The sequence below is a fragment of the Anolis sagrei genome, chromosome 6 (genome assembly GCF_037176765.1).
Source record: "Anolis sagrei isolate rAnoSag1 chromosome 6, rAnoSag1.mat, whole genome shotgun sequence".
NCBI lineage: Eukaryota > Metazoa > Chordata > Lepidosauria > Squamata > Dactyloidae > Anolis > Anolis sagrei.
Window position 1 is genome coordinate 28,185,337 of NC_090026.1, and position 26,968 is coordinate 28,212,304.

At 40.6% G+C, this 26,968-nt stretch overlaps 1 protein-coding gene across 1 annotated transcript; it reads right to left on the reverse strand.

Moving 5' to 3' along the window:
* Positions 1–3,653: 3,653 nt before the first annotated feature.
* On the reverse strand, positions 3,654–26,968 carry NR1H2 (nuclear receptor subfamily 1 group H member 2). Its single transcript, XM_067469978.1, has 10 exons — positions 26,846–26,968; positions 23,076–23,193; positions 20,721–20,798; positions 20,468–20,590; positions 18,272–18,541; positions 15,888–16,129; positions 15,301–15,480; positions 13,673–13,772; positions 6,095–6,303; positions 3,654–4,345 (listed from the first exon to the last, which is right to left on the reverse strand). Exons 3-10 carry the CDS (start codon positions 20,758–20,760, stop codon positions 4,199–4,201), a joined length of 1,311 nt encoding a protein of 436 aa, XP_067326079.1. The 5' UTR covers positions 20,761–20,798; positions 23,076–23,193; positions 26,846–26,968; the 3' UTR covers positions 3,654–4,198.

A 26,968-nucleotide genomic window follows, 5' to 3' on the forward strand; every position in this document is an offset into this window, starting at 1 on the left:
TAAGTGGCTGCCACACAACCATTTTTGAGAATCAATGAGTCTTGAATCCTGTTTCATTAATTCCATTCTTAACCCAGAGTTCAAAGAAATGTAGATGGTTCATTTTCTCAACTATTTTATCTTCACAGCTACCCTGGGAAGAAGAGTTGGTATTATTTTACTTGCTGAATGGTTGTGATTATTTGATCCTTGGTCTCCCCGGGGCAAGATTCTCACCACAAATGTTTCTCCATCTTGCCCCTCACGGAACTGCTACTCCTTAAGTCCTTTTTGGGCTATAAACACTCATTCACCACATACCAAGGCATGCCAGTTTCCAATACTTCTCCATTCACATAATTCTCCATTCACATAGCTCTTTCCTCTAATCCAGTGGCTCCCAACCTGTGGTCCGTGGACCACCAGTGGTCCACAAGAACAAAAATATGGTCCGCCATCTCATAGTTGCCTCAAAACTACACGGCAACGAGAGTGACTGGTCTTACTAAACTCTTTCATAGTGCCGAGGCAACCGTGTTGTCGGGAGGGGAGACACTGACTACCCACAAAAGATTACTACTACCACATCAGTTCTAGATGATTAAATATGGTTTTCTGTGGGCGAGCAGATGACGACTACTGGATGGCATATGTTCTGTATCAGAAACTAGAGCTGATGTGGTCTATCCAATGCAGTTTTCTGGATCAGTACCTCAAATAACCAAACCAAATCTAAAGTTGACCAAAAACTGATTCGTAACCCTTTTGGTACTAATGTTGGAGAGTAGTCCCTGATCAAAGTGGTCCCTGGTCAAAAAAAGGTTGAGAACCACTGCTCTAATCCAAGGTTTCTTCAACTTTTTCCACTCATGACCCACCCTTTCCACCCAATAAATTTTTACATGGTCCTATATATATATATATATATATATATAGTATGAAAATCAAACATTTACTGATAATCACCATTTGTGAGACTTGCTAAACAGGCTGATTTTCATTTATATGAAGTATAGCTGAAGCATCTGTTGCAAAGTCCACTGTAAACACTGCATGCTGTTGCTAACGGATCTGTGTAAACGGGTGGCATTCAGAAAGCTTTTACTGTTGCCAATTTTTTTCATGACCCTAACATAGAGCTAAGGGGATCCCATTTGAGGTCAGGACCCACAGTTTAAGGAGCAGTGTTCCAGAGAACTTGGTTCCTTTTTAACCAGAGATTAGAAAACATATTATGATGGCCTACAACCTCTAGAAATGTTGGAAATAGCAACCTTTTTCAAGCCTCCAATAGTAATTTGTTTTGTATATGATTCTGTTTGCTTACCGTATTGTATATGTATGTTTTGGTATGCAGCTTTCCCTTTACTCCATGTTTGTTGAGGTTGTGGGAGTGGCTGCAGACTACATGATCAGATCTGGGACTGAATTGTATATGCATGTTTTGGTATGCAGCTTTCCCTTTACTCCATGTTTGTTGAGGTTGTGGGAGGGGCTGCAGACTACATGATCAGATCTGGGACTGAATTGTATATGCATGTTTTGGTATGCAGCTTTCCCTTTACTCCATGTTTGTTGAGGTTGTGGGAGTGGCTGCAGACTACATGATCAGATCTGGGACTGAATTGTATATGCATGTTTTGGTATGCAGCTTTCCCTTTACTCCATGTTTGTTGAGGTTGTGGGAGGGGCTGCAGACTACATGATCAGATCTGGGATTGAATTGTATATGCATGTTTTGGTATGCAGCTTTCCCTTTACTCCATGTTTGTTGAGGTTGTGGGAGGGGCTGCAGACTACATGATCAGATCTGGGACTGAATTGTATATGCATGTTTTGGTATGCAGCTTTCCCTTTACTCCATGTTTGTTGAGGTTGTGGGAGGGGCTGCAGACTACATGATCAGATCTGGGACTGAATTGTATATGCATGTTTTGGTATGCAGCTTTCCCTTTACTCCATGTTTGTTGAGGTTGTGGGAGTGGCTGCAGACTACATGATCAGATCTGGGACTGAATTGTATATGCATGTTTTGGTATGCAGCTTTCCCTTTACTCCATGTTTGTTGAGGTTGTGGGAGGGGCTGCAGACTACATGATCAGATCTGGGACTGAATTGTATATGCATGTTTTGGTATGCAGCTTTCCCTTTACTCCATGTTTGTTGAGGTTGTGGGAGGGGCTGCAGACTACATGATCAGATCTGGGACTGAATTGTATATGCATGTTTTGGTATGCAGCTTTCCCTTTACTCCATGTTTGTTGAGGTTGTGGGAGGGGCTGCAGACTACATGATCAGATCTGGGACTGCTCAGATCTCAGACTCCATTTTAGAGAACACAGAGACGCCATGAGACTTTGGACTGTTGATTGTAAAAAAGATGCCCTGTGTTATCCGCCCAGAGTAACTACTTCAAACCTATCTGTAACTGGATTGACAAGTTATGTACCTGTATGCTGAATACATGAAGGTTGTGAGTAAATCAGATATGTTATTTTTAGCGAAGTCTACTTTGGGTTGCTGTGAGTTTTCCAGACTGTGTGGCCATGTTCTAGAAGCATTCTCTCCTGACGTTTTGCCCACATCTATGGCAGGCATCCTCAGAGCTTGTGAAGTCTGATGGAAACTAGGCAAGTGGGGTTTATATTAGGCTTGGTTGATCCAAAAAAAAAAGTTCAAAATTCGTTTCGGATGTAGGGGTGCTGGTGGTTCGATTCTAAAGTCAATTCCAATTTTCACAGAATGTTTTTTTTTTCAAAACTTCCAAGACTTCTGAATCTTTTTGTTAATGGTTTGAAAGTGTTATTTCCTGTTTCATGGGATGGTCTTTACTTTGAAAGTAGTGGTTTTACTCCAGAAGTGGGGGGAAACAAGCAGAGGAAAATCCTTCCTTCTCTCATTTAAAACTGGCTTCTCTGGCTTGAGCTGAGGCCAGGGACCAGAAGTGGGGAAAAGCTGAATAATTTTTGTTTTTATTGATGTGTTGTTGGGCTTGGCTTCATGGAAGCCGCTCCGAGTCCCCTTTGGGAGATGGTGGCGGGGTATAAATAAATAATAATAATAATTATTATTACTATTATTATTATTACTATTTCCGACTCACTTCCTGAGTCGTAACAAAAAAGCTTCGGAAGGGAAAAGGGACTTCCGGTACTTTATTTTTATTTTTATATTTATTTTCTTTTTATATTTAACTTTATTTTTCTACTTTATTTATGTCCCTTGAGAGCACGATATAGAAACAAGATATTTTATGGGAGAGTAGATGTTTTTGGGCATAGAAAAGAACACATCTGAAGAAGTGCCATATTTTGTGCATTGGCACAATCTCTGTTTCTAACAGATTAGAGACAACTAGGTTATCAGTCTAACAACTGAATAGCCATATTGCCTTGTGTAAGTACATGTGGATATATACCACTGAGGAGAAGATTTTACTCAAATGAGTTTTTTGACTCTTCTCTGGAAGATCATCCTTTTCCAAAAGGTTATGATCTTCAAATGGTTGTGAATGCAATTTTTCTCCAAAAGGTTATGGAGATTCTGGTTTTCCAAAAGGCTATGATTTTCTAAAAGGTTGTGCCTTTCCAAAAAGAAACTCACCACTAGTAGCATGGCCAATGGATGGTTAATCTCCATGCACACCTTTCATGCAATCAGACCAGACACTTGGGTTTGTCAAGACTGAATTTAATATTTATCTTTTTCCTCTGAGCGTCTGCCCCACACACACCAGGCATATGGCAACCCTCTCCCTCATCTTTTGCATTGTAATACTCTTCTCCCCTTTTTTATGGGGGTGCTGGCACATGTGGGTGCTTTCAAGCTGGAATGCCACATGGGGCAGAGCTGTTGAAGAAGGGCTGGTGGCAGAATAAAGTCTTTGAGGGAGACGATCTCCCCCCAAATGCCACCCAAAGCACAACTGTGACTGATGCCTCCAGCTTCTCCAAAATCAGAAGCAGCGAAGGGAGTTGTGGAGAAAAGATAAGTGCGGCAGGGGAGGGAGGGAGAGAGGGAAGGAGGGGGAAAGTGCTCAATCAATGTAGTTCCTCTGGCGGGATCAGAGTCCATCCGTTGCCCAGTTTTGTGCCGAGGCCCACATAAGAGTCCCTAGCAGGGAGCCAAATTTGTCAGCTAGGGTCAGACGAAAGGCCCCTGCGAGGGAAACTCTGCATTCTGACATGCATACACAGCCCCACGTCAGCCCCAGGAACGTCTACTCATGTACATCCCAGATCTCGGAGAGAAGCGGGGGAAGTTTCTTGTCCTGAAGGCGCAAAGCAAAGACCTGCTCAGAGTGCACGCTGCTCAGGGTTCTCAAGCTCACCAGCTTCATCAGCATGCGAGGGAACATCAGGTGGTCCTGGAGAAATGATTGGGAAGGAGGGGACAACGTTACTCACGGGAGATTCATTTTACAATTCCAAACATCCCACCACAGGCCAGGTGATTTTAAGGGATGCTGTGAGAGGCATGTAAGTGGCCCTAATGATCACAGGGAACAGTGATATTGGGGTTAGGGTTAGGGTCTACATTCTATGACTTAATGCTGTTTGACACCACTTTAACTTCCATGGCTTGATGCTGTGGGGCACTCCAAAGCCTCCAGCGTTGTAGTCCAATACTCAAACCACTACATGGGCTCTCATACCTGAACACAAATACATGTGCAAAAATTCTAGAAACTACTGTATATAATCGAGTATAAGCAGAATTGTTCAGCCCTTTTTGTCTGAAAAAGCCCTCCTTGGCTTATACTCAAGTCAAGGTTATTTATTGTTTTACTCTGTTATTATTATTTTTATTACATTTATTATTTAACTCTATTTATTATTGTTATTATTACATTTATTATTTTACTCTATTTATTATATTCATTATTTTACTCTATTTATTATTATTACATTTATTTCTTTATTTTATTTATTATTGTTATTACATTTCCATTATTTTACTCTAATTATTATTATTACATTTATTATTTTACTTTATTATTACTGTTATTATTACATTTCCATTATTTTACTCTATTATTATTACATTTATTATTTTATTCTCTTTATTATTATTGGAAGGATACGTAAGCACATTTACATTGAAGAAGGTTAGAATAATGGTTTAATCAGAGTTGCGGCTGCATTTCAAACCCTTGTCTTATACTCGATTCAATATGTTTTCCCAGGTTTTTTGTGGTAAAATTAGGTGTCTCAGCTTATATTTGGGTCGGCTTATACTCGAGTATGTAACGGGTAAGTCTTGTCAAACAAGCAGCAATTTGAATAGTTAATTTCTTGTTCTTTTAAAAACATGCTGCTTCTTATGTAACTGAGATGAAATGATGTGACACAATCAGAGCTTACAACTTTGGAGTCACGAGGAGAAGCAGGTAAGCAGGTAAGAAATAAAATACTATTATTATTATTATTATTATTATTATTATTATTATTATTAGAATCCCCAAATGAACACATGCTGTCTATGGGAATTCTGGGAGTTGTTCAGTAAAGTAACTCCCCAACTCAGTCTTTCTGCCTTATTTCTTCACATGGGCCAAGCTCGCGGGCCAAATTTAGCCTACCATGTCATTTTATGTGACCCTCCAGATGCTGGACTACAACTCCTGCATTCCTCCTCATTAGACATCATGACTAGAGTTGTGATACAGGTACACCTGGAAGGCTGCTGTTTGTTCTGTTTAGTGAGGATAGTGGACTTTGAATTTAGATACAAGGCTTCAAGGTATGATGCCTGACTTTGAAAAGTCCTTTAACCTTTCCCCAACCTCAGAGCCACTAGTGGTGTTGGGTTGCCATTCCTATTATCCACAGCCCACATGACTGATAATCAAATGGATGGGAGTTGTTCAATAACATCTGGGAACCCAAACTTCAAAAACTATCAAGCGCCAACTACTATGTCAAAAAATTATAGTTTCTCTGCTTAAGGGTTCAGCAGCTCTTTGAAGGCAACCATGAAGCGACCATGAAGCTGATGTGGAAATGAATGAAAATGAATTTGACATCCCAACCCTTTTATTTCACCTCCTCACACATATACCCACACCCGGACTACCCACGCTTAGTGTCCCCGGCCTCCCTTCCAACCTAGGCACCTGTGGGCGATGGAGGCGGATGTAGGAACTCAGGGCCTCTATGTAGGGCTGTTGCAGAGCCTCCACCAGGCCATGATCCTGCACATTGGGCCGGTCTGCGGAGAAGATGTTGATCGCAATGAGGAGGGCGTACTCAGCGTCATCCAGCTGGAGTTGTCGCATGGCCCGGGAAAACTCAAAGATGGGGTTGATGAACTCCACCTGCAGACCTAATTTTGGAGAAAAGGAATGAAGGCCAGAGCATCAACAAAAGAGAACAGAGGGATTTCACTTGTTGACTGAGGCTGGATCCACGCTGCCATGTAATCCAGTTTCAGAATCCAGATTATCTGCTTTGAACTAGATGATATGAGTCTACACTGCCATATTGCTCAGTTCAAAGCAAATGATGATGATGATGTTTTATTTATACTTCCACCACCATCTCCCACAGTGATTGGGATGACTTAGAAATAGCACACAATGGTGCCACGCAACACATAAAATTCAATATATCGACATCAAAACCAATAATACATTTAAAACCAGACATATAAAATTAGCAAGAGCTATAGAGTCAAAATATGGCAACGTTTGGTTTAAAAAATCCATGATATGAAAGGATAGTAGGCTGGCTGCTATCTTAAACATTATCAAAGGCCTCTTGAACCTATTGTTGTTGCTTGCTATAGCATTGCACCTAATTTCCCAGGCCTCCTACAAATTGCACTAGCCTTGGCCCGGCCTTTTAAATCGCTTTGAACAGGCAGGATTATTTTAAATATATATGTGCTATTGTGATTTTTATACTTATATTGGCTTAATTTTATGTTTATGTTGTTTACTTTGTATGTATTGATGATGTTACTTTGAAACTGCTCTGAATCCCCTCGGGGAGGTAGAGCAGTATAAATAAAGTTTTGTTGTTGTTGTTGTTGTTGTTGTTGTTGTTGAAAGAGCCAAGGTTTTAGCGCTTTCTCAAATTGCTGCCGTGTGGAGATAATCTGGATTCAGAAACTGGATTACATGGCAGTATAGATGAAGTCCTGAGATAAGAAGAACAATAAATTATCAAAGGTTTTCACGGCTGGAATTACTGGGATGTTGTGTGGTTTCCAGGCTGTATACCTGCCCACATATGTAGGCAAAATGTCAGGAGAAAATGCTGCTAGAACACAGCCAAACAGTCCAGAAACCACACAATACCCCAACAACAATAGACTTTACTATAGTCAACAGACCATTAGGCGACACATAACATTTATATTGGGTAAAGGTAAAGGTTTCCCCTGACATTAGGTCTAGTTGTGTCCGATTCTGGGGGGTGCTGCTCATCTCTATTTCTAAACTGAAGTGCCAGCATTGTCCGTAGACACGTCCTACGTCATGTGGCTGGCATTTCCTGCCGAAGTGGTACCTATTGATCTGCTCACATTTGCACGTTTTCGAAGTGCTAGATTGGCAGGAGCTGGGGCTAACAGTGGGAGCTCACGCCGCTCCTGGATTCGAACCGCCGACCTTTCAGTCAGCAAGTTCAGCAGCTCAGCGGTTTAACCCGCTGCGCTGCCAGGGGGCCTAACATTTATATTGCAAACAGCAAAACAACAAAACACGTTAAAAATATTTACTATCATACCATTTGAAATATCTAATACCATTTACTAGATAGATTAATTATTACAAAATCATATAGAGGTAAGTATTTTTGGCAGTTCTTCATAAAATGTAGATAATTTCTAATATCCTGTCAACTCAAAAATGATATAAAACATGTAAGTGTTGATTAAAAATGTAAGAACAACCCAGAAAGTTAGGTCCCTTCTACACTGACCTATAATCCAAATTATCAAATCAGAGAGTACACATTATCTGCTTTGAATTGGATTATATGGCAGTGTAGAGTGAGTCTACACTGCCATATAATCCAGTTCAAAGCAGATAACCTGGATTTTATATGGCAGCCTAGAAGGAGCCTTATGACATACAGTCATAAGACAAATCCAGTTGTTACACATGAGAATGTGTCATTGTCTTATGGGTCTTAGTAGAAGAGAAAGAAAATTTTGCAACCACTTCTGTTAGGTTTTGTCAGAATCTCCTAGCAAATAGCCAAGTATCAGTTCAGAGATCTACCTGGGAATTTACGTAGAGGAAGTATAATTAGTCTCAATCTCTCATCTTTGTAAAAGATACCCGGAAAAAGGATATGAGTTAAAGCTTCAACAGAACCTTCTCCACGATCCTTATAAGGGATTCTTTGATAATAACCTTCTGGAAAAGCAGGGTGTTGAGTTAAACATCCTTTAGTGACGATTTAGAAAGATTATGGGCCAAACTCTTATTTTTGTCTTCTTTAATTTTTTGTGTCAGGAGCAACTTGAGAAACTGCAAGTTGCTTCTGGTGTGAGAAAACTGGCTGTCTGCAAGCACATTGCCTAGGGGATGCCCTGGTGCTTTTGATGTTTTACTATCCTCGTGGGTGAGTTCTCTCATGTCCCCACATGGGGAGCTGGAGCTGACAGAGGAGCAATTTGAGAAACTGCAAGTCGCTTCTGGTGTGAGAGAATTGGTTGTCTGCAAGGACATTGCCCAGGGGATGCCCGGATGTTTTTGATGTTTTCCCATCCTTGTGGGAGGGTTCTCTCATGTCCTCGCACAAGGGTTTAACCCATTGTGACATTGGGGACTCCTTTTCGTCTATTGATAAGCAATTACTATGATTAATTATAATTTTGTATAGAAATACCACAGCACAAGTGAGAGAGGAAAATATTTATGATGAATAGTGTAAATTAGAGTAATAAAGGAGCCCCTGGTGCAGCAGCGGGTTAAACCGCTGAGCTGCTGAACAAAAGGTCAGCAGTTTGAATCCGGGGAGCGGGATGAGCTCCCGCTGTTAGCCCCAGCTTCTGCCAAACTACCAGTTCGAAAACATGCAAATATGAGTAGATCAATAGATATCTCTCCAGCTGAAAGGTAATGGCGCTCCATGCAGTCATGCTGGCCACATGACCTTGGAGGTGTCTATGGACAATGCAGGCTCTTCGGCTTGGAAATGGAGATGAGCACCACCCCCCAGAGTCAGACACACCTAGACTTAATGTCAAGGGAAAACCTTTACCTTTACTTAAGGTAAGCAAAATCCTCCACCTGTAGAATGTATTGGCCTTGTTTGCATAGAAGAGAAATTTCTCAACAGAATGTGGGGGAGAGGTCAAGTTGTATGAAAGTCCTATATATCTTTCAATTTATGCAAATTGAGTTTTTGCAGTTGTCCATGCCTGTGTATGTAAAATAGTCAGAAAGCTCTAGTCATAAGAGAGTACTTTGTTGCCTGCTCCCATTATTATGTTTTTTTTTAAATTGATGTGTTACCAGGATGTATTTTGACATACTCTCAAACTCTCTTGATTATGAAGATATATTTAAGATATATTTCTTGCCTTGTAAGGAATCCCCCCCCCCCAAAAAAATACATTGGGATTTTTTATTTTTTTTTATTTTTTGCATTTGATATGGAGAGAAGGAGCTGATGACACTATTGCTGTTATCTAGATGGAAACAGTTCTAGTTAGGAATAGTTTACATGGATTTTCCTTTGAAAATGTCTTAAACTCGAGTGAATGGTAAAGTATGTTATATTATTTTGTACAAGTTGCTATCTGCATACAGATCTAGACATGTTTCATTATTTCTGAATGTATATTTTCTGATTATAAATGAGATTGTGTCAAATAATTAATAAAAAATAAAGGGGAAAAAAAGGAAGTCCTATGTATGAGGGCTGGGAAGATATCAAGTTTGCAGGAGCTACTGCTTTCTTTATTGAAATGCAAAAATCAGAGTCTGATGCAAATGAAGAAGCACTTAAGAATCATATTAGTAGGACTCCAAAAATTCTTAGCCTAAAAATTGTCCAGAGGCAACCATTCTTCTACCCCAACACCCATGGCAACTATTTAACCATTCCTGCTAGAGCTGAAAAATGAGAATCATAAATCTTTGAGAACACACTACATATCACTCAGAAATTCTATCAGCAAAGCTAGATCTATCTTTGCCCCAATTCTGCCTTATGTACTCTGGGTCCAAGCCAAACACCCACTCCTTCATCTGTGCCCAGAAAGCAGCTGGCAACTAGTACACCCAACCTTTCCTAGAAACTAATTGGGACTCCAACCAGAAACCAAAAAAACAAAACGAAGTAAGTTTCATGTTCACACTTTCTTCAAGAAACAAGACCAGGAAGCTTGGGGACTTTACTTTTTCATACTGCAGCATGGAGAACTAAGTAATTGGGGATGCTGGGAACTGGAGTTCAGAAGAATGGGCTTTCCAAGCTATGGGGAGCGCCAAGGGCCATGAGTGGCAAGTGCGTATTAACAAATGTGGCAAGGAAGAGCCAAAGAGTCTGTGGGCCCTTCAACACAGCCCTATAGCCCAGAATATCAAGGCAGAAAATGCCACAATATCTGCTTTCAACTGGCTTATCTGAATCTACACTGCCAGCCCGTAGCCAGGATTTCATTTCGGGGGGGAGGGGGGGGGGGGCTGATTTTTTTTTCAGGGGGGGTTTCGGGGGGGGGGGGCTGAGTTTCGGGGGGGCTGAGTCTGAGTGAAAGAGGGTCTAGCCTAACAAACCTTTTGTATCATTACCCCAATACCCCCATGCATATGGGATATATTGAGTATGGTGATCAGATCATGATATGAATAAACATAACAGTTTAAATAATGCACCATTAAGGCCTTTTCACGAACCACCATGAAAATTTCGGGGGGGGGGGGGCTGAACCCCCCTGAACCCCCCCCCCCCCCCTTGGCTACATGGCTGTACACTGCCATATATTCCAGTTCAAAGTAGAAAATGTGGGATTTTACTCAGCTATGTGGAAGGCGCCTGAGGGCCCTTCCACACAGGCCCTATATCCCAGAATCTGATTCCAGGTTTTCTGCTTTAAACTGGATTATATGAGTCCACACTGCCAGGTAATCTGGGATAAACAGAAAACCAGGGGTCAGATCTTGGGATTACAGGGCCTGTCTGGAAGGGCCCTGAGTGAGACCTCAGAACCTCTGAGGATGCCCGCCATAGATGCAGGCGAAATGTCAGGAGAGAATACTTCTAGAACATGGCCATACAGCCCGAAAAACCCAAACGTACTTTCAAAGACAGGTTCTACCAAGAAAATTCTGGATGGATTCCATATCTGAAAGTGGCACTTCTGCCATCCCAGGTTTACCAGGCAGGAAGCAGCCAGGCCTTGGAGCTTCAAAGCCATTAAATGCTAAACAAGGGGGCCAACTGCAAAATTTGCACTTGCCTCAAGCAGACAAGAGTTCTTTCTCCCACTCTGGATATTCCATAGATATATCAACCTCACTTGCCTAGTTTCCAACAGACTCCTCAACCTCTGAGGATGCCTGCCATGGATGTGGGAGAAACGTCAGGAGAATGCTTCTGGAACATGGCCACACGGGCTGGAAAACTCATAGCAACTCTGTGATTCCGGCCAGGAAAGCCTTCGACTACACATCAAACCAAAACATTTCTTTCTATTCCTTCCCATTCAATCAGCCAGGGAATCTCATAATACTGAACATCTGAGCCTGAGTTCTTCTATTTTCCTTTCCCCCACCAGCTCCCTTTCCTTTAATGCAGTGGTGGAAATTATGTGGCCTTCCATATATTGTCCTATCCAGCTAACCAATAATAGGCAACAGTGTCAGTTACTATTTAATGACATACGAATTAATACTTAATTCCTGTCTCTGCTATAAGCCTGCAGGTAAGGACTATTTTGCCTTTTTTAACAGTGTGTTAAGTTTCTCCAAATATTGCTGTAAGATATTTAGTTAGGAACTTCATTATACAACAAATAATGCCTGGAATCAGCAATACTCTACCCCAGACTTTGCTGACTTCCTTGCAAAAAAAGCGCTGGCGAGAGATTATTTCAGGTGGAAAAATCCTGTTGAGACATGCTGGGTGCTGGCCTGCCTTGACATTTTGCTATCAAGTAGGAGTCATTGAACTAGGTGTATGACAAGCATATGAAGTTTTGATCATATGACCTTGCACTTTTTTAAAATGTTGAGCTCATGTTCTTATTCACAGCCTTTGTCAAAGTAAAAAGAAAGTACATTTTAAAATGGGATCTCTCTCTCTCTCTCTCTCTCTCTCTCTATATATATATATATATAGGTGGTGGGTGGGAAAGGGAACTTCAGAGGGTCCCATTGTGGGAGAAAGTCGAGATATAAATCAAAGAAATAAAGAATGGAACTTCTTTTTTGAGCACAGATAACTGCTCCAAATAAGAAACAGTTTAAAAATGCCACAGTAAATCCAGGACATGTCATATGACCTTAGTCTAAACCAGTGTTTCTCAACATTCCTAATGCTGTGAACCGTTAATACAGTTCCTCATGTTGTGGTGACCCTCAAACATAACATTATTTTCGTTGCTACTTCATAACTGTAATTTTGCTACTGTTATGAATCATAATGTAAATATCTGATATGCAGGATGTATTTTCAGTCACCGGACCAAATTTGGCACAAATACCCAATACACCCAAATGTGAACACTAGCAGAGTTTGGGGAAAATAGAGTTTGACATTTTGGAGTTGTAGTTGCTGGGATTGATAGTTAACCTACAATCAAAGGGCTTTCTGAACTCCACCAATGATGGAACTGAACCAAACTTGGCACACAGAACTCCCATGACCAACAGAAAACACTGGAAGGGTTTGGTGGGCATTGACCTTGAGTTTTGGAGTTGTAGTTCAGCTACATCCAAAGAGCACTGTGAACTCAAACAACATTAGATCTTGACCAAACTTGGCACAAATCCTCAATATGCCCAAATGTGAACACTGGCGGAGTTCAGGGAAAATAGACCTTGACATTTGGGAGTTGTAGTTGCTGGGATTTATAGTTCAACTACAATCAAAGAGCATTCTGAATCCCACCAACAATAGAACTGGGCCAAACTTCCCACACAGAACCCCCATGCCTTGAAGGCACTCACTGGCATGAGCCTCCCTCCAGCTTCGCATTCTCTCCTTCGCCCACACATGCGTACCACACTGTCATGCATCAAGTACGCCTGCTTTCCCCTCCCCACTTGGGGTCTCAGAAACAACCCTCCCCTTGGCTGAGAGGCTGGCCAATCACAGCAGGAAGAGGGCTTTTGGTGAGAGGATTCATCGTCTGTTTCCAAAAAGGAAGAGAAGGACAGTCGGAGAGATCTTCAGTCTTCTCTGCCAAAGGGGTTCCTAAGACCATCAGAAATATGTGTTTCCTGATGGTCTTTGGTGACCCCTCTCTAACCCCCTCATGGGGTCCCGAACCCCAGGTTGAGAAATGCTGGTCTAAAGCAAGAGCAAGGTGTATTTTTTGGTGAAATTAGAGATATGCAGATGTTCATGAATAATATCTCAAAAAAGTACTTTTGGTTTTCCTTCTTGATTCTTTATAACCTTTTTCCAGCATAACAGATCAAGAAGAACTTTCTGGAAGTGGATCTTTCCATTCCCCAATTACCCTTCTCCTCTTCTCCCTCCATATCCCCATCTTTCCTTTTCCAGCTCACCCGCGCGGTGAAAGTCATCCTTGCTGTAGGTGAAGTCTTTAAGAAACGTAATGCACTGGGTCTCGTGGTTATACCGCCGTGCCGTCTCCAATAGCATGATCTGTAGAAACAGATGGGTGTGAAAATGTGGAAAAGTCCAACTCCGGTGTATGGTGCAGTTTTGTACAGGAGAAAGGATTTATAATCTGATTTTTGACGGAAACACTCTCCATCCAAAGCTAAGGAGGGAAATGGAGGGGGAATGCTCATTCTTTCTAACAAAAATGACCTTACATCTTTCTCCAAATGGGTATCCAATGTGGTTGTCGGATGCAATACTGAGCACAGTAACAGCAACAATACGTACTGTATATACTCGAGTATAAGCCAACAGGAATATAAGCCGAGGCACCTAATTTTACCACAAAAAACTAGGAAAACGTATTGACATGAGTATAAGCCAAGAGTGGGAAATGCAGCAGCTCCTGGTACATTTCAAAATAAAAATAGATACCAATAAAATTACATTAATTGAGGCATAAGTAGGTCAAATGTTTTTGAATATTTACATAAAACTGTAATTGAAGATAAGACTGTCCAACTCTGATGAAACCATTATTCTAGCTTTCTGCAATGTAAATGTGCTTAGGTATCCTTCCAATAATAATAGAGTAAAATAATAAATGTAATAATAATAAGAGTAAAATAATGGAAATGTAATAACAGTAAAAATAAAGTAAAATAATACATGTAATAATAAATAGAGTAGAATATTAAATGTAATAATAAAAGAAAAATTATGTAATAATAGTAATAAATAGAGTAATCTAATAAATGTCATAATAACAATAATAGAGTAAAATAATAAACGTAAGAATAATAAATAGAGTAAAATAATAAATGTAATAAAAATAATAGCGTAAAATAATGTCAATGTAATAATAATAATAAATAGAGTAAAATAATACATGTAAAATAACAACAACAACAACAACAACAGAGTAAAATAATAAATAACCTTGACTTGAGTATAAGCCGAGGGGAACTTTTCAGATTAAAAAAGGGCTGAAAAACTCGGCTTATACTTGAGTATACAATATCTCCAATTCATAACTCCCATTTCGCTCTTAGAATTTTAGAACAAGGCTTAGTTCTTGGTGAGTTGGTAAAACTGTGCCAAATTACTTCACATTCAAGCAACAACATTGTTTGCTCTGCTATAAGAAAGGTCACTGCACCAGATATTTAGCTTTCAAAACTGGGCTGCAGCCTTGTTTTCTTAAAGCACAAGTTTTGTCTGTCTGTACAAGTTCAATCTTAAAAGTCCACATCTGCTACCTGAAGTGGTATGATCCAGGCACACCTGAGTGAACAGATTTCCTTCTTTTCTTTCTGTTTCATATCCATACTGTACTCTCGGCCCTCCACAATTTGTGAGTGTAACTTTCGTGAACCTGATTATTCAGATTTGATCAATATGTTCTCTCTAGAATCTCTATGTCCTCCAATGTGATTATATGGCCAATTTCCCCTCGAAGTGCTGCCAGTTCCAGGACAGAGTGTTATCACATATGCTCAGCTTCAGATTGTACATTCTTAAATTACAAGCTGGGAGAAAACAGAAGAAAGTCCATCCTACTTTTGCTTACCTCAATGGTCGAGGCCTTGAGGAGCGCAATCTGATCTTCCCGGGACAGGTGCAGGAAGCCGGGCACCTGCTTGGCAAAGTCCACAATCTCCTGCACGGAGATGATCGCCAGCTCCGTGAAGTGGGCAAAGCGCTGCTGACGGGCCTCTCGGCTATTGGGGTCACTGCCCATTGGCCAGGGCTGATGTACGATGGGAAGTGCAAGAGGTGCCGGGATAGAATAAAAGATGTCCAAGTTTATAATAAGCTATGTAACATGATATTTATTCCTGAGTTATAAATGTCATCTCCTAATTGATTCTAGTGTAAAAACATTTTATTTTGTTTTTGCAGGACTTCCTGCAGCACATTTCGCTATAGTTTTTCAATGAATATCTCAGGAGTCTCAACCAATTCAATATAGTTTGTGGCAGTCACAAAAATAAGCCATATTAGTTTCGTGCAAGGAACAGGTTTTGAATAGATTAGGTATTTCTGAAGGTTTCAGAAGACAGGGAGACACAAACCAGGTTTGCAGATCAAAGCCCTGAGATATCTTTTATCAGGTACAATCTCCTTTTCTCCCGACATTAACGTGTATACATTTACCGTGACTTTCGGCTGGTCGCTAAAGCTCCTCTTGTTGCATTGCTGTTGTGCTGCCACAAGCTGCTGGATCATGTCCTCTTGCTGGGGGGTGAGGGGATCTGGCTCAGGCTGGGGCAAGGCAGGGTCGCAGGGCAGAGGGGGCACTCGCAGGACCTCTCCCGCACCCCCCTCTCCGCCTGAGGCCCCTTCACCCTCCTGTTGCTTCCGGATCTTCTTGCGAATCTGCTCTTCCGATAGGACGCCTAGAGAGATGCAGACTTGTTAAAATGGCGGTTCGAATCTAGGAAGTGGGGTGAGCCCCCATTGTTAGCCAACCTAACAGGTCGAAAACATACAAATATGAGTAGATCAATAGGTACCACTCTGGTGGGAAGGTAACAGTGCTCTATGCAGTCATACTGGCCACATGACCTTGGAAGTGTCTATGGACAATGTCGGCTCTTCGGCTTAAAAATGAACATGAGCACTACCCCCCAGTGTTGGACACGGCTAGACTTAATGTCAAGGAGAAACCTTTACTTTACCTTAAATGCACTCTAAATGTTCCTTATTTTCGCTACTCAAGAAGGCTAGCAACTGCTACTTAATGCATATGGCTTGACATGAACAGGAGCGATTGTGGGGCAATCCTGAACTGGTCAACTTATGTGAGATCTGTGGGGCACCACCCAAGTCATCAGTCCCTTGCTCTGCCAAAAACAGTTTCCCTTTCTTTCCCAGTGTCTCTTAATGACCTCATCTACACTGACCATTTAATGCAGTTCAAAGCTAGAACCAAACTGTCATGGGCAGATAACAAGCTCCTACAAAATCGTGCAAAAGAAAGGACTTAATGCGCATCAGTGCTCTGTGGTTTGTATAATAACCATCTGGGTCTCAAACTGATTCCAGGATTTCCTATGTAATCACCTGCACAGCAAAACCACATTCTTACATGTTATTTATGACATTTATATCCCACCCTTCTCACTCCGAAGGGGACTCTGAACGGCTTACAATTTATGTACATACAATATATTATAATTATTAGCATAGCACAATATGAGTATTATATTTTACTATATTGTAGTAAAGGTAAAGGTAGTCCCCTGACATTAAGTCCAGTCATGTCTGACTCTGGGATGTGGTGCTCACCTCCATTTCTAAGCCGAAGAGCCAGCGTTGTCCGTAGACACCTCCAAGGTCATGTGGCCGGCATGACTGAATGGAGCGCTGTTACCTTCCCACCGGAGCGGTACCTATTGATCTACTCACATTTGCATGTTTTCAAACTGCTAGGTTGGCAGAAGCTAGGGCTGACAGCAGAAGCTCACGCCGCTCCCCGGAATTGAACCTGCAACCTTTTGATCAACAAGCTCAGCAGCTCAGTGCTTTAACCCACTGCGCCACCGGGGGGCCCCATATTGTACTTTACCACTATACTGAAATATTATTAATAATATTACATGTCATATAAAATATATAATAAAAATTATTAGAAACATAACAAGATTAGTACCCAGCAAACAAAATCTATAAATCTATAAATATTTATTTATATATTTATAAATTATTATATATTATATTGTGTAATTAAATTATATAAATATAATAAATGGTATTATATTGTATTACAATATTATGATCAATATTATATGTACATACAATATATTATAATTATTAGTATAGCACAATATTAGTATTATATATTACTATATTGTACTATACTACTATAATGTAATATTATTAGTAATATTAGGATCATAATATATTGAGTAGCAGAGTGATGGAGGTGTTCCTTTAGTTTGTCGAGTAATGGATGGCCACTGGGTACATTTTTTCTATTCAATGCTCTCAGCAGACAAAGACTGAAGTAAACTTCTTTAAAATAACATGTTTGTTTTACTCATAACTTCATGTATTTAAATATATAGGTACATTTCTTGCCAGTTTAAACTTTAAAACATTTCAGTTTGTATCTTTAATTGATAGCTTTATCAGTCTCTTCAAAACTATATTGCTCTGTACAGATTTCTTTCATAAGAGTCTACTTTCAAAGGAACTCAAGCATCAACAGCTTTCTAACTTCCTACACTGACATCTGACTGAAAAACAGACTTCTGTACTCAAGCTGACTCAAGGCTCAACTGTCATCATGTTTAAATTGCATACTAAACAGTCATGTGATCTGCAGCCCCTCCCACTGCCTCAAGCATATAGAGCTAAGGAAACTCCAAATCAAATAAGGCATACCCTTCAGGAAATAAAATGACACAGGCAAACGTCAAATAGAGGAGGCTTGAGAAGGTTGTTATCTCTAACATCTCCCCCCTCCCCACCCCCACAAAGATATATATACACACACACACACGAGGTCCCAGCTCTTGCCTCTTACTGTTACTCACATTCTTCCCGCATGCCCGCTTGCCGGCATTTTTTCAAGCGGCACTCCTGGCACTTCCGACGCATGTACAAGTCCATGTTGCATTGCCCACTGCCCTTGCATGTGTATTGTGCTCCCTTGATGATGCTACGTCGGAAAAACCCTTTGCAGCCCTCGCAGCTCAGGACGTTGTAGTGGAACCCCGAGGCCTTGTCCCCACAAACGCTGCACACCTCGTCGCCCAACATCTTGGGGGCCGGGCCCTTTTTGCGCTTGCGGGTTGGCTCTTCCGCTGCAGATAGAGAAAGGAAAGGGGCAGAAGAAAGATCATTAAGGGTGCATCGACATTGCAGAATTAATGCAGTGCACTACCACTTTAACTGGCATGGGTCAATGCTATGCAATCTTGGCATTCGTACTTTGATGAGGCACAAACACTCTCCGGCATAGATGGCTAAAAACCTTGTAAAACTACAACTCTCATGATTCCATCGCATTGAGCCATGGTAGTTAAAGTGGTGCCAATCCACATCAATGTGCATGTACCTAAGACAACACCTCAGGTCAACATATTTGCTCAAAATGTCTATGGATCATAAGAATGGCTAACAAACATAAGAAATCATAACAAGGGCCTAGACCAGCAGCCTTCTCACTATTCTTCCCTGTATCTTATTGTTTCAACCTTTGAGAACTGATTATACAAATCCCACATACAGCCATGTGCTGAGTTGTATATTTATTATTTTTGTTGTGTTTTTATTGTACATGTTTTTAATTGGTTTTATATTTTTATATTGTAATTCTAATTATTGTTTGTATTTTTGCTTTTTCTCTTAGCAGAGCCCCCAAAGCAGCAAGCAATGTAATATATGATATAAAATCTAAAGTCCGTAAACATTAAAATAGAATTAAACCAAACACCATTTATTCATTTATTTATTTACTGCATTTATATACCTGAAGGGACTCAAAGAAGTTTCCAATATAATAATGGCAAAATTCAATGCCATACAAACATGTGAAAACCAAGACATATAACTATAAATTAAAAACCTAACCATATTAAACATAAAACATACAATGACATTTGAACATAAACATAAAATTACAACATCAATAATACAATAACATTTGTACTAAAACCCACTCATTAACATAGAATCATAGAGTTGGAAGAGACCTCATGGGCCACCCAGTCCAACCCCCTGCCAAGAAGCAGGAATATTGCATTCAAATCACCCCTGATAGATGGCCATCCAGCCTCTGTTTAAAAGCTCCAAAGAGCCTCCACCACACTCCGGGGCAGAGAGTTCCACTGCTGAACGGCTCTCACAGTCAGGAAGTTCTTCCTCACATTCAGATGGAATCTCCTTTCTTGTAGTTTGAAGCCATTGTTCCGCATCCTAGTCTCCAGGGAAGCAGAAAACAAGCTTGCTCCCTCCTCCCTGTGGCTTCCTCTCACATATTTATACATGGCTATCATATCTCCTCTCAGCCTTCTCTTCTTCAGGCTAAACATGCCCAGTTCCTTAAGCCGCTCCTCATAGGGCTTGTTCTCCAGACCCTTGATCATTTTAGTCGCCCTCCTCTGGACACAACACAATTTAAAAACAATTCTTAAAATCACACCATTCAAAATCAAAACAGTTACCATAACTGTTATATATATATATTTAATACCCATCTAAAATATATACAACACCACACCCTGTGCTGTGAATGTTTAACTATGCAGTTTTGAAACTGTAGAAAGCTGCTTTGAGTCCTCAATCTGGAAAAAGGTGGTACATTGACTGCAACAACAACAAATCTTCTGATCCATGATAGGTTTGCCTTATGGTCACAATAACTAAAAACAAAGGCACGCAACAACAAAACCTTTTAACTATCACGACGATATCATATGGAATCTAGAATTTGAAGATTGGAAAGGAAATAATGTTCTCTAACAAAAAAAAAATATTTCATGACTCAACAAACCTAAACATTCTATAACAGACATGGGTAAACTTCAGCGCTCCAGGTGTTTTGGACTTCAACTCCCACAATTCCTAACTGCTGGTAGGAGTTAAGTCCAAAACACCTGGAGGGCCAAAGTTTGTCCATGCCTGTTCTATAAGGTAGTGCCACGGCAGTTAAAGTGGTATGAAACTGCTATAGCTGTATAGTGAGAAACAGACCCTGTGCCCCAAAACCAATTCCTCCTCTTCCTCACCAGCGCTATGCGTAGAGCTCTCGCCATCATCTGTGCAAACCATCTCGATTTTCACAATACTGCAAGATTCCGGTTTCGCCTCCGACCGCTCATCTTTGACCTGTGAAGTCGACTCCCCATCTTCTGTTTTTAACAAAAAGTGGAAGATAGGAAAACATGTTTGTGAAAAGGGAGAAGCAGGAATAAAACGTTGAAATCCCAACGTCCATTGCCCATTCCATTGGGAGAGTTGGCGGGGTAGGTAGTAGCTTACCCAATGGTACCTGAGGTTCATCAGTGCCTGTTTTGGCCATCTCAGGGCATCAGCCACAGCAACATTGCATAGCTAAACCTGGACTCAAGAAGACAAAGAGAGACTATTCAACTAAACACAGCGTGGATGCATCTTCACTGTAGAATTGATGCATTTCGGTGCCCCTTTAGCTGCCATGGCTCAACACTAAGGAATCATGACAGTTGTAGTTTTATTAGGTCTTTGGCCTTCTCTGCCAAAGAGTTATCTTGCCTCAGCAAATTACAACATCCATGCATTGAGCCATAAACAGCTAAAGTGGTGACAAACTGCATTCATTCTGCAATACAGATGCACCCCATGTCGCACCAAAGCTCTGCTTTCTTAAACTTCTTCCATCTTTGTAGCACAAGGCACAGAACAACTTTGGTTTCCCCCATCATGTCTGTTGATGGAAGATTGCTCTATCTCACTGCAGGTTCAAAAAAGCCGCCTTCTGCTTATACTCGAGTCAAGGTTATTTATTATTTTATTATTTATTTATTTATTTATTTATTTATTTATTTTGCTTCTATACCGCTGTTCTCAGCCCAAAGGCGACTCACAGCGGTTCACAAGACACAGAACACAGCAGAATTCAAACACCAATATAAACAGTTAATAATCTAATCTAATACACAATTAATACACAATTACTATGATAACCATTCACTAGCATCTCATCACTAAAAACATGATCCAGATTCGTCATCCATTTTACTCTGTTGTTGTTGCTGCTGCTGCTGCTGTTATTATACTCTATTTTACTCTATTAATTATTATTATTATTGCATTTACATTATTTTACTCTTATTATTTTTATTATTTATTATGTTACTCTATTGTTATTACATTTATTATTTCACTATTTATTATTATTATTACATTTATTATTTTACTTTATTATTATTGTTATCATTACATTAAACAGAAAATCTGATACCAGAGACAGAAATAACATGAAAAGCATGCACATAGGTTCCTTCTCTACAAAAAAAAGAATTCTATCATGTTTCAGCAAGCTTTTTAAATTTAAAACTTACAATATAAATATATGAAATGAAATAACCTGGTTGGATAAGCCTTGCAAAAATAAACAGAAACTTGTTGTAGCTTCTAGAGCAGCCGTTATCAAACTGTGTTCCATGGAAACGCTAGGGTTCTGAAAAGCATTGTAGGTGTTCCGCGAAAAATCTTGAAAATAATATTTAAAACAGTTTTTAAAATAAAACCACACAAAGAATATTATTTGATTTACATTACAGTATCTGTAATAGCTATTCTGTAGTACAGCTATTGCTATCAGGTATATAGTTAAATAAACATAATAACAACAATAACAATACCAATACCATACTCTGGGACTTCCGAATTCAGACTGACAGAGTTCTGGAGCACAATACTCCTGATCTCACAATTGTGTTAAAAAACAAAGTATGGATCATCGATGCTGCAATCCCAGGTGACAGTAGGATTGAAGAGAAACAACTGGAAAAGCTGACACAATGTGAGGATTTAAAGATCGAACTGCAAAGACTCTGGCACAAGCCAGTCAAGGTGGTCCCAGTGGTGATCGTCTTTAGGCACTGGCTGCAGTGCCTAAAGACCTTGGCCTGCACTTAAACACAATCGGAGCTGACAAAATTACCATCTGCCAGCTGCAAAAGGCCACCTTACTGGGATCTGCATGTATTATTCACCGATACATCACACAGTCCTAGACACTTGGGAAGTGTCTGACATGTGATTCAACACAACAGCCAGCAAAGTGATCTTGCCTTGTTGTGTTTTAAATAATAATATCGTTCATACTTGAGTATAAGCCAGCACGGATATAAGCTGAGATACATTTTATCACAGAAAATTGGGAAAACATATTGACTCGAGTATAAGCCGAGGGTGGGAAACGCAGAAGCTACTGGTAAATTTCAAAGTGAAAATAGATAAGCACAATGGTAAATTTGGGACTGGTTTTAGTGGCCAAACAGATAGACCTATAGCCTTATTTGTTTTAGCATGGGATTATAGCTGGTGATTGCCCTCATTTCCCCAGGTCACTAGGGCATCTTTGTTGAGGTCAGCAAAGCATTGGCAATGAACAGGGGCTCTCCAAAGTGCCGTCACCAGCTTTCGCAGTGGCAAAGGACAACCCAGGTGAGTTCCATTCCCTTTCCCTTGCCCCACAGAGCTCTCTCTTTTCCTTCTCCCTATTACCCCTTCCCTACATGTTTTTCCATTGCCCCTTTTTTATACACCGCTTCTCCCGCCTCCGCTTTTTGATCAATTAATTTGGTGAAAATGTAGAAGAAAGGCAATTCTCCTCAAATACCGTCTCACCTTTCTCCCCACCGTGGGGAAGAGACGCAGCTAGTTGACAATCACATCACAAGATTTATGGGGCAGAGGAAGTAACATGGCAGTGTAGCAGGCGTGCAAACTATGTACAGGATACAACCTGAAAGGGAGAGATGAGCCAATGTCAACAAATGGCACCCTGTTGTCTACTATATCATCAGGCTTTATACATATAATGGCTGGACACTAATCCCAGAAATAGGTGATATCAATTTCTTCAACATATTTAATGAGATTAAACTCCAATAAAAGTTTTTAAAAAATGAATAAATAAATAGCTATTTTTTAACTTGAGAGAACACCTCTGTAAGAATGTCTAGGTCTTCCGGCACAACTTGGAATGACCACAGTGTATGAGTTTTGGATTATGTGATTTTACAGTACTCGCTTATCCAACGTTCGCTCATCCAGCGTTCTGCCTTCCGCCCGGATCTACAGCTGTTTCAAAGCATTGCAATGTTTTGGTGCTAAATTTGTAAATACAGTAATTACTACATAACTTTACCGTATAGTGAACTTCTTTTTCTGTCAATTTGTTGTAAAACATGATGTTTTTGTGCTTAATTTGTAAAATCATAACTTCAATTGACGTTTAACAGGCCTTTCCTTAATCCCTCCTTACTATCCAACACCAGAGCCCCTGGTGGCGCAGTGGGTTAAACTCCTGAGCCAGCAGGACTGAAGACCGACAGGTCGCAGGTTTGAATCCAGGGAGAGGCGGATAAGCTCCCTCTATCAGCTCCAGCTCCTCATGCGGGGACATGAGAGAAGCCTCCCACAAGGATGATAAAAACATCAATTCATCCGGGCGTCCCCTGGGCAACGTCCTTGCAGACGGCCAATTCTCTCACACCAGAAGCGACTTGCAGTTTCTCAAGTCGCTCCTGACACAACAAAAAAAAATCCAACATTTTCGCTTATCCAACGTTCTGCTGGCCTGTTTATGTTGGATATGCGAGACTCTACTGCAATACTTATACTAGGATGTTTTTAATGCTTAAATGTTCTTTATGTCTCGTGTTTAATGGTTTTAGGCAAGCCCCCACACTGTCCTCCTTTTGGAAGGAACTGACAACCTGGATGATCCAGCAAGCTGTTGAGAACAACTAGTCCCTAGTCCCAGTCCTTAGGTTGCTAGATGGTACTCTGTTTAGCACTTCATCCACTTCCCCGGCCCTATGACACGTTGTTTGCATTAACCCTCAACCAGCCCTTTTCTACCCGATTATGTCTATTTTTGTACTCCAGGCCATTGCTATTGTTCAATCTCTCCTAATGAAGCCCGAATGAAGTTGGTTTTATATTTTTATTTTTAGTGTATTTTATCAGGTTTTTGTATTTTATGATTTTTTTGTTTGTTATTTTGTTTATTAAGTTATAGCTGGTTGTTCTATGTTGTCTAATTTGCTTTGTCTTGTAAATTGTTTGTATGGTTTTCCTTTTGGCGCTGAATGTTTGCCATATTTGTTGAAAACTGCCCTGTGTCCCTTCGGGGAGATAGTACAGTCTATAAATAAAATTATTATTATTGTTATTATTATTATTATTGACACAAAAATGCAGTATGTCACAGCAAACAAGATATATATACTAGATTTCATTATTATTATTATTATTAAATTATTTTAAATTTAAAGTTATATGTTGGTGTTTGGTTATTATGATTTTTTTTTCTGTCTACATGTATTGAGTCGCCCCCCCTCCCCCCGGATGAGAAAGGTGGCATATAAATCTATATAAATAAAAATGTAATGTTCGTTTGTGGGATTAACAGAACTCAAAAACCACTGGACGAATTGACACCAAATTTGGACACAAGACACCTAACAACCCAATGTATGTCCTTCACTCATAAAAACACAGCAGAAGGGACTTAAAAAGCCCCAAAAAGCTAAATGACAGTAAAAAAGGGAAGAAAGAGGGAGGGAAGGGGGGAAAAAAAGAAAGAAAGAAAAAGGAAGAAGGAGGGAAAGAAAGAAGGAAAGGGAGAAGGAATCATGGAAGCAAAGAGAAGGAAGGAAAGAGGTAGAGAAGGAAGAAAGGAGAGAAAGGGGGAGGGAAAGAAAAAGGGAGGAGGAAGGAAAGTTAGAGAAAGAAGGAAGGAGAGAAGGAAAGATAAAAGGGAAAGAAGGAAGAAAAGAGGGAGCGAAAGAAGGGGGGAAGATGTAGAGAAAGAGGGAGGGAAGGAAAGAAGGAAAGAGAGAAGGAAGAAAAGAGAGACAGCAGAAGAGAAAGAAAAAGGGGTAAGGAAGGAAAGAGATAGAGAAGGAAGGAAGAAGAAAAGGAAAGACAGGAAGGAAGGAAGGAAGGAAGGAAGGAAGGAAGGAAGGAAAGAGGGAGTGAAGGAAGGAGGGAAAGAAGGAGAGAAAGAGGGAAGGTTGGCCACAGCAACGTGTAGCGGGTACAGCTAGTATCTATATAAATAAAAATGTAATGTTCGTTTGTGAGATTAACAGAACTCAAAAACCACTGGACGAATTGACACCAAATTTGGACACAAGACACCTAACAACCCAATGTATGTCCTTCACTCAAAAAAATGGATTTTGTCATTTGGGAGTTGTAGTTGCAGAGATTTATAGTTCACCTACAATCAAAGAGCATTCTGAACCCTACCAACGATGGAATTGAACCAAACTTGGCACACACAACTCCTATGACTAACAGAAAATACTCAAAGGATTTGGTGGGCAGTGTCTTTTGGTTTTGGAGTTGTAGTTCACCGACATCCAGAGATCACTGTGGACTCAAACAATGATGAATCTGGACCAACCTCTACATGAATACTTAATATGTCCAAATGTGAACACTGGTAGAGTTTGGGGAAAATAGAATCTTGACATTCGGGAGTTGTAGTTGCTGGGATTTATAGTTCACCTTCGGAAGCTTTCGGAAGCTCTAGGTGCTCTTACTGCCTATTACAGGGAAAACCAGCTGATCCCTAACCCATCTAAAACACAGACATGTGCCTTTCATCTCAAGAACAGACAAGCATCCCGAGCTTTGAGGATCACCTGGGAATGAATCCCACTGGAGCTACCGGCTGTTAGGAATTGTGGGCGTTGAAGTCCAAAACACCTGGAGTGTAGAGGCTTCATCCAAGTGCATATCCCTCTCCAAAGCTGTCTTTAGACCAAACATGGGCAAATTTGGGCCCTCTGGAAGTTTTGGACTCCAACTCCCACAATTCCTAACAGCCGGTAGGAATTGCTGCCAGGGCCCTTCCAGACAGGCCCTGTATCCCAGGATCTGATTCCAGTTTTTCTGCTTTAAACCGGATTACATTAGTTCACACTGCCAGATAACAGCCGGTAGGCTGTTAGGAATTGTGGGAACCGGCTGTTAGGAATTGTGGGAGTTGGAGTCCAAAACTTCCAGAGGGCCCAAGTTTGCCCAGACTAGATTGACACTTGAAACTGCTATGTCCCAACGCGATGGAATTCTGGGATTTTGTAATTCTGGCGAACTACAAATCCCATTAAGCCATGGCAGTCAAAGAGGGGACAAACTGCATTATTTCTACAGTGTTTGGGATCCCCAAAAGGCTGCAAATCAAGGGGGAGATGGCGATCCTCCTCGGGTGTTTTTGTATTATTATTATTATTATTATTATTATTATTATTATTGTGGGGGTGGGCATAAAATACCCACTTTTGGGGGGAGATCAGCCTGTAAAGATCTCGGATCCCACAGATCGGATCCCTTCCCTTTTCCTGCTCCCGCCACCTCTGTTTACCTTTCCTCTTGTTTACCTGTTTCCTCTGCAACTTGCATCAAAAAAGTGAAAACACGGTCATCCTCGCATTCAGGAGCCAGTCGCTTCCGGGAACCCTTTGCCAGGCGTCACTTCCCTTTCCAGCCCGGGAAAAACCTCC

Bases quoted from the DNA above. Each gene is read 5' to 3' on its own strand.
- NR1H2 (XM_067469978.1), bottom strand. From the start codon at position 20,760: ATGGCCAAAACAGGCACTGATGAACCTCAGGTACCATTGG. The intron at 20,591-20,720 runs GTAAGCTACTAC...TGTTAAAAACAG, and splicing joins TGAACCTCAGGTACCATTGG to AAGATGGGGAGTCGACTTCA. The intron at 15,481-15,887 runs GTAAATGTATAC...ATCGTACATCAG, and splicing joins GCGACCAGCCGAAAGTCACG to CCCTGGCCAATGGGCAGTGA.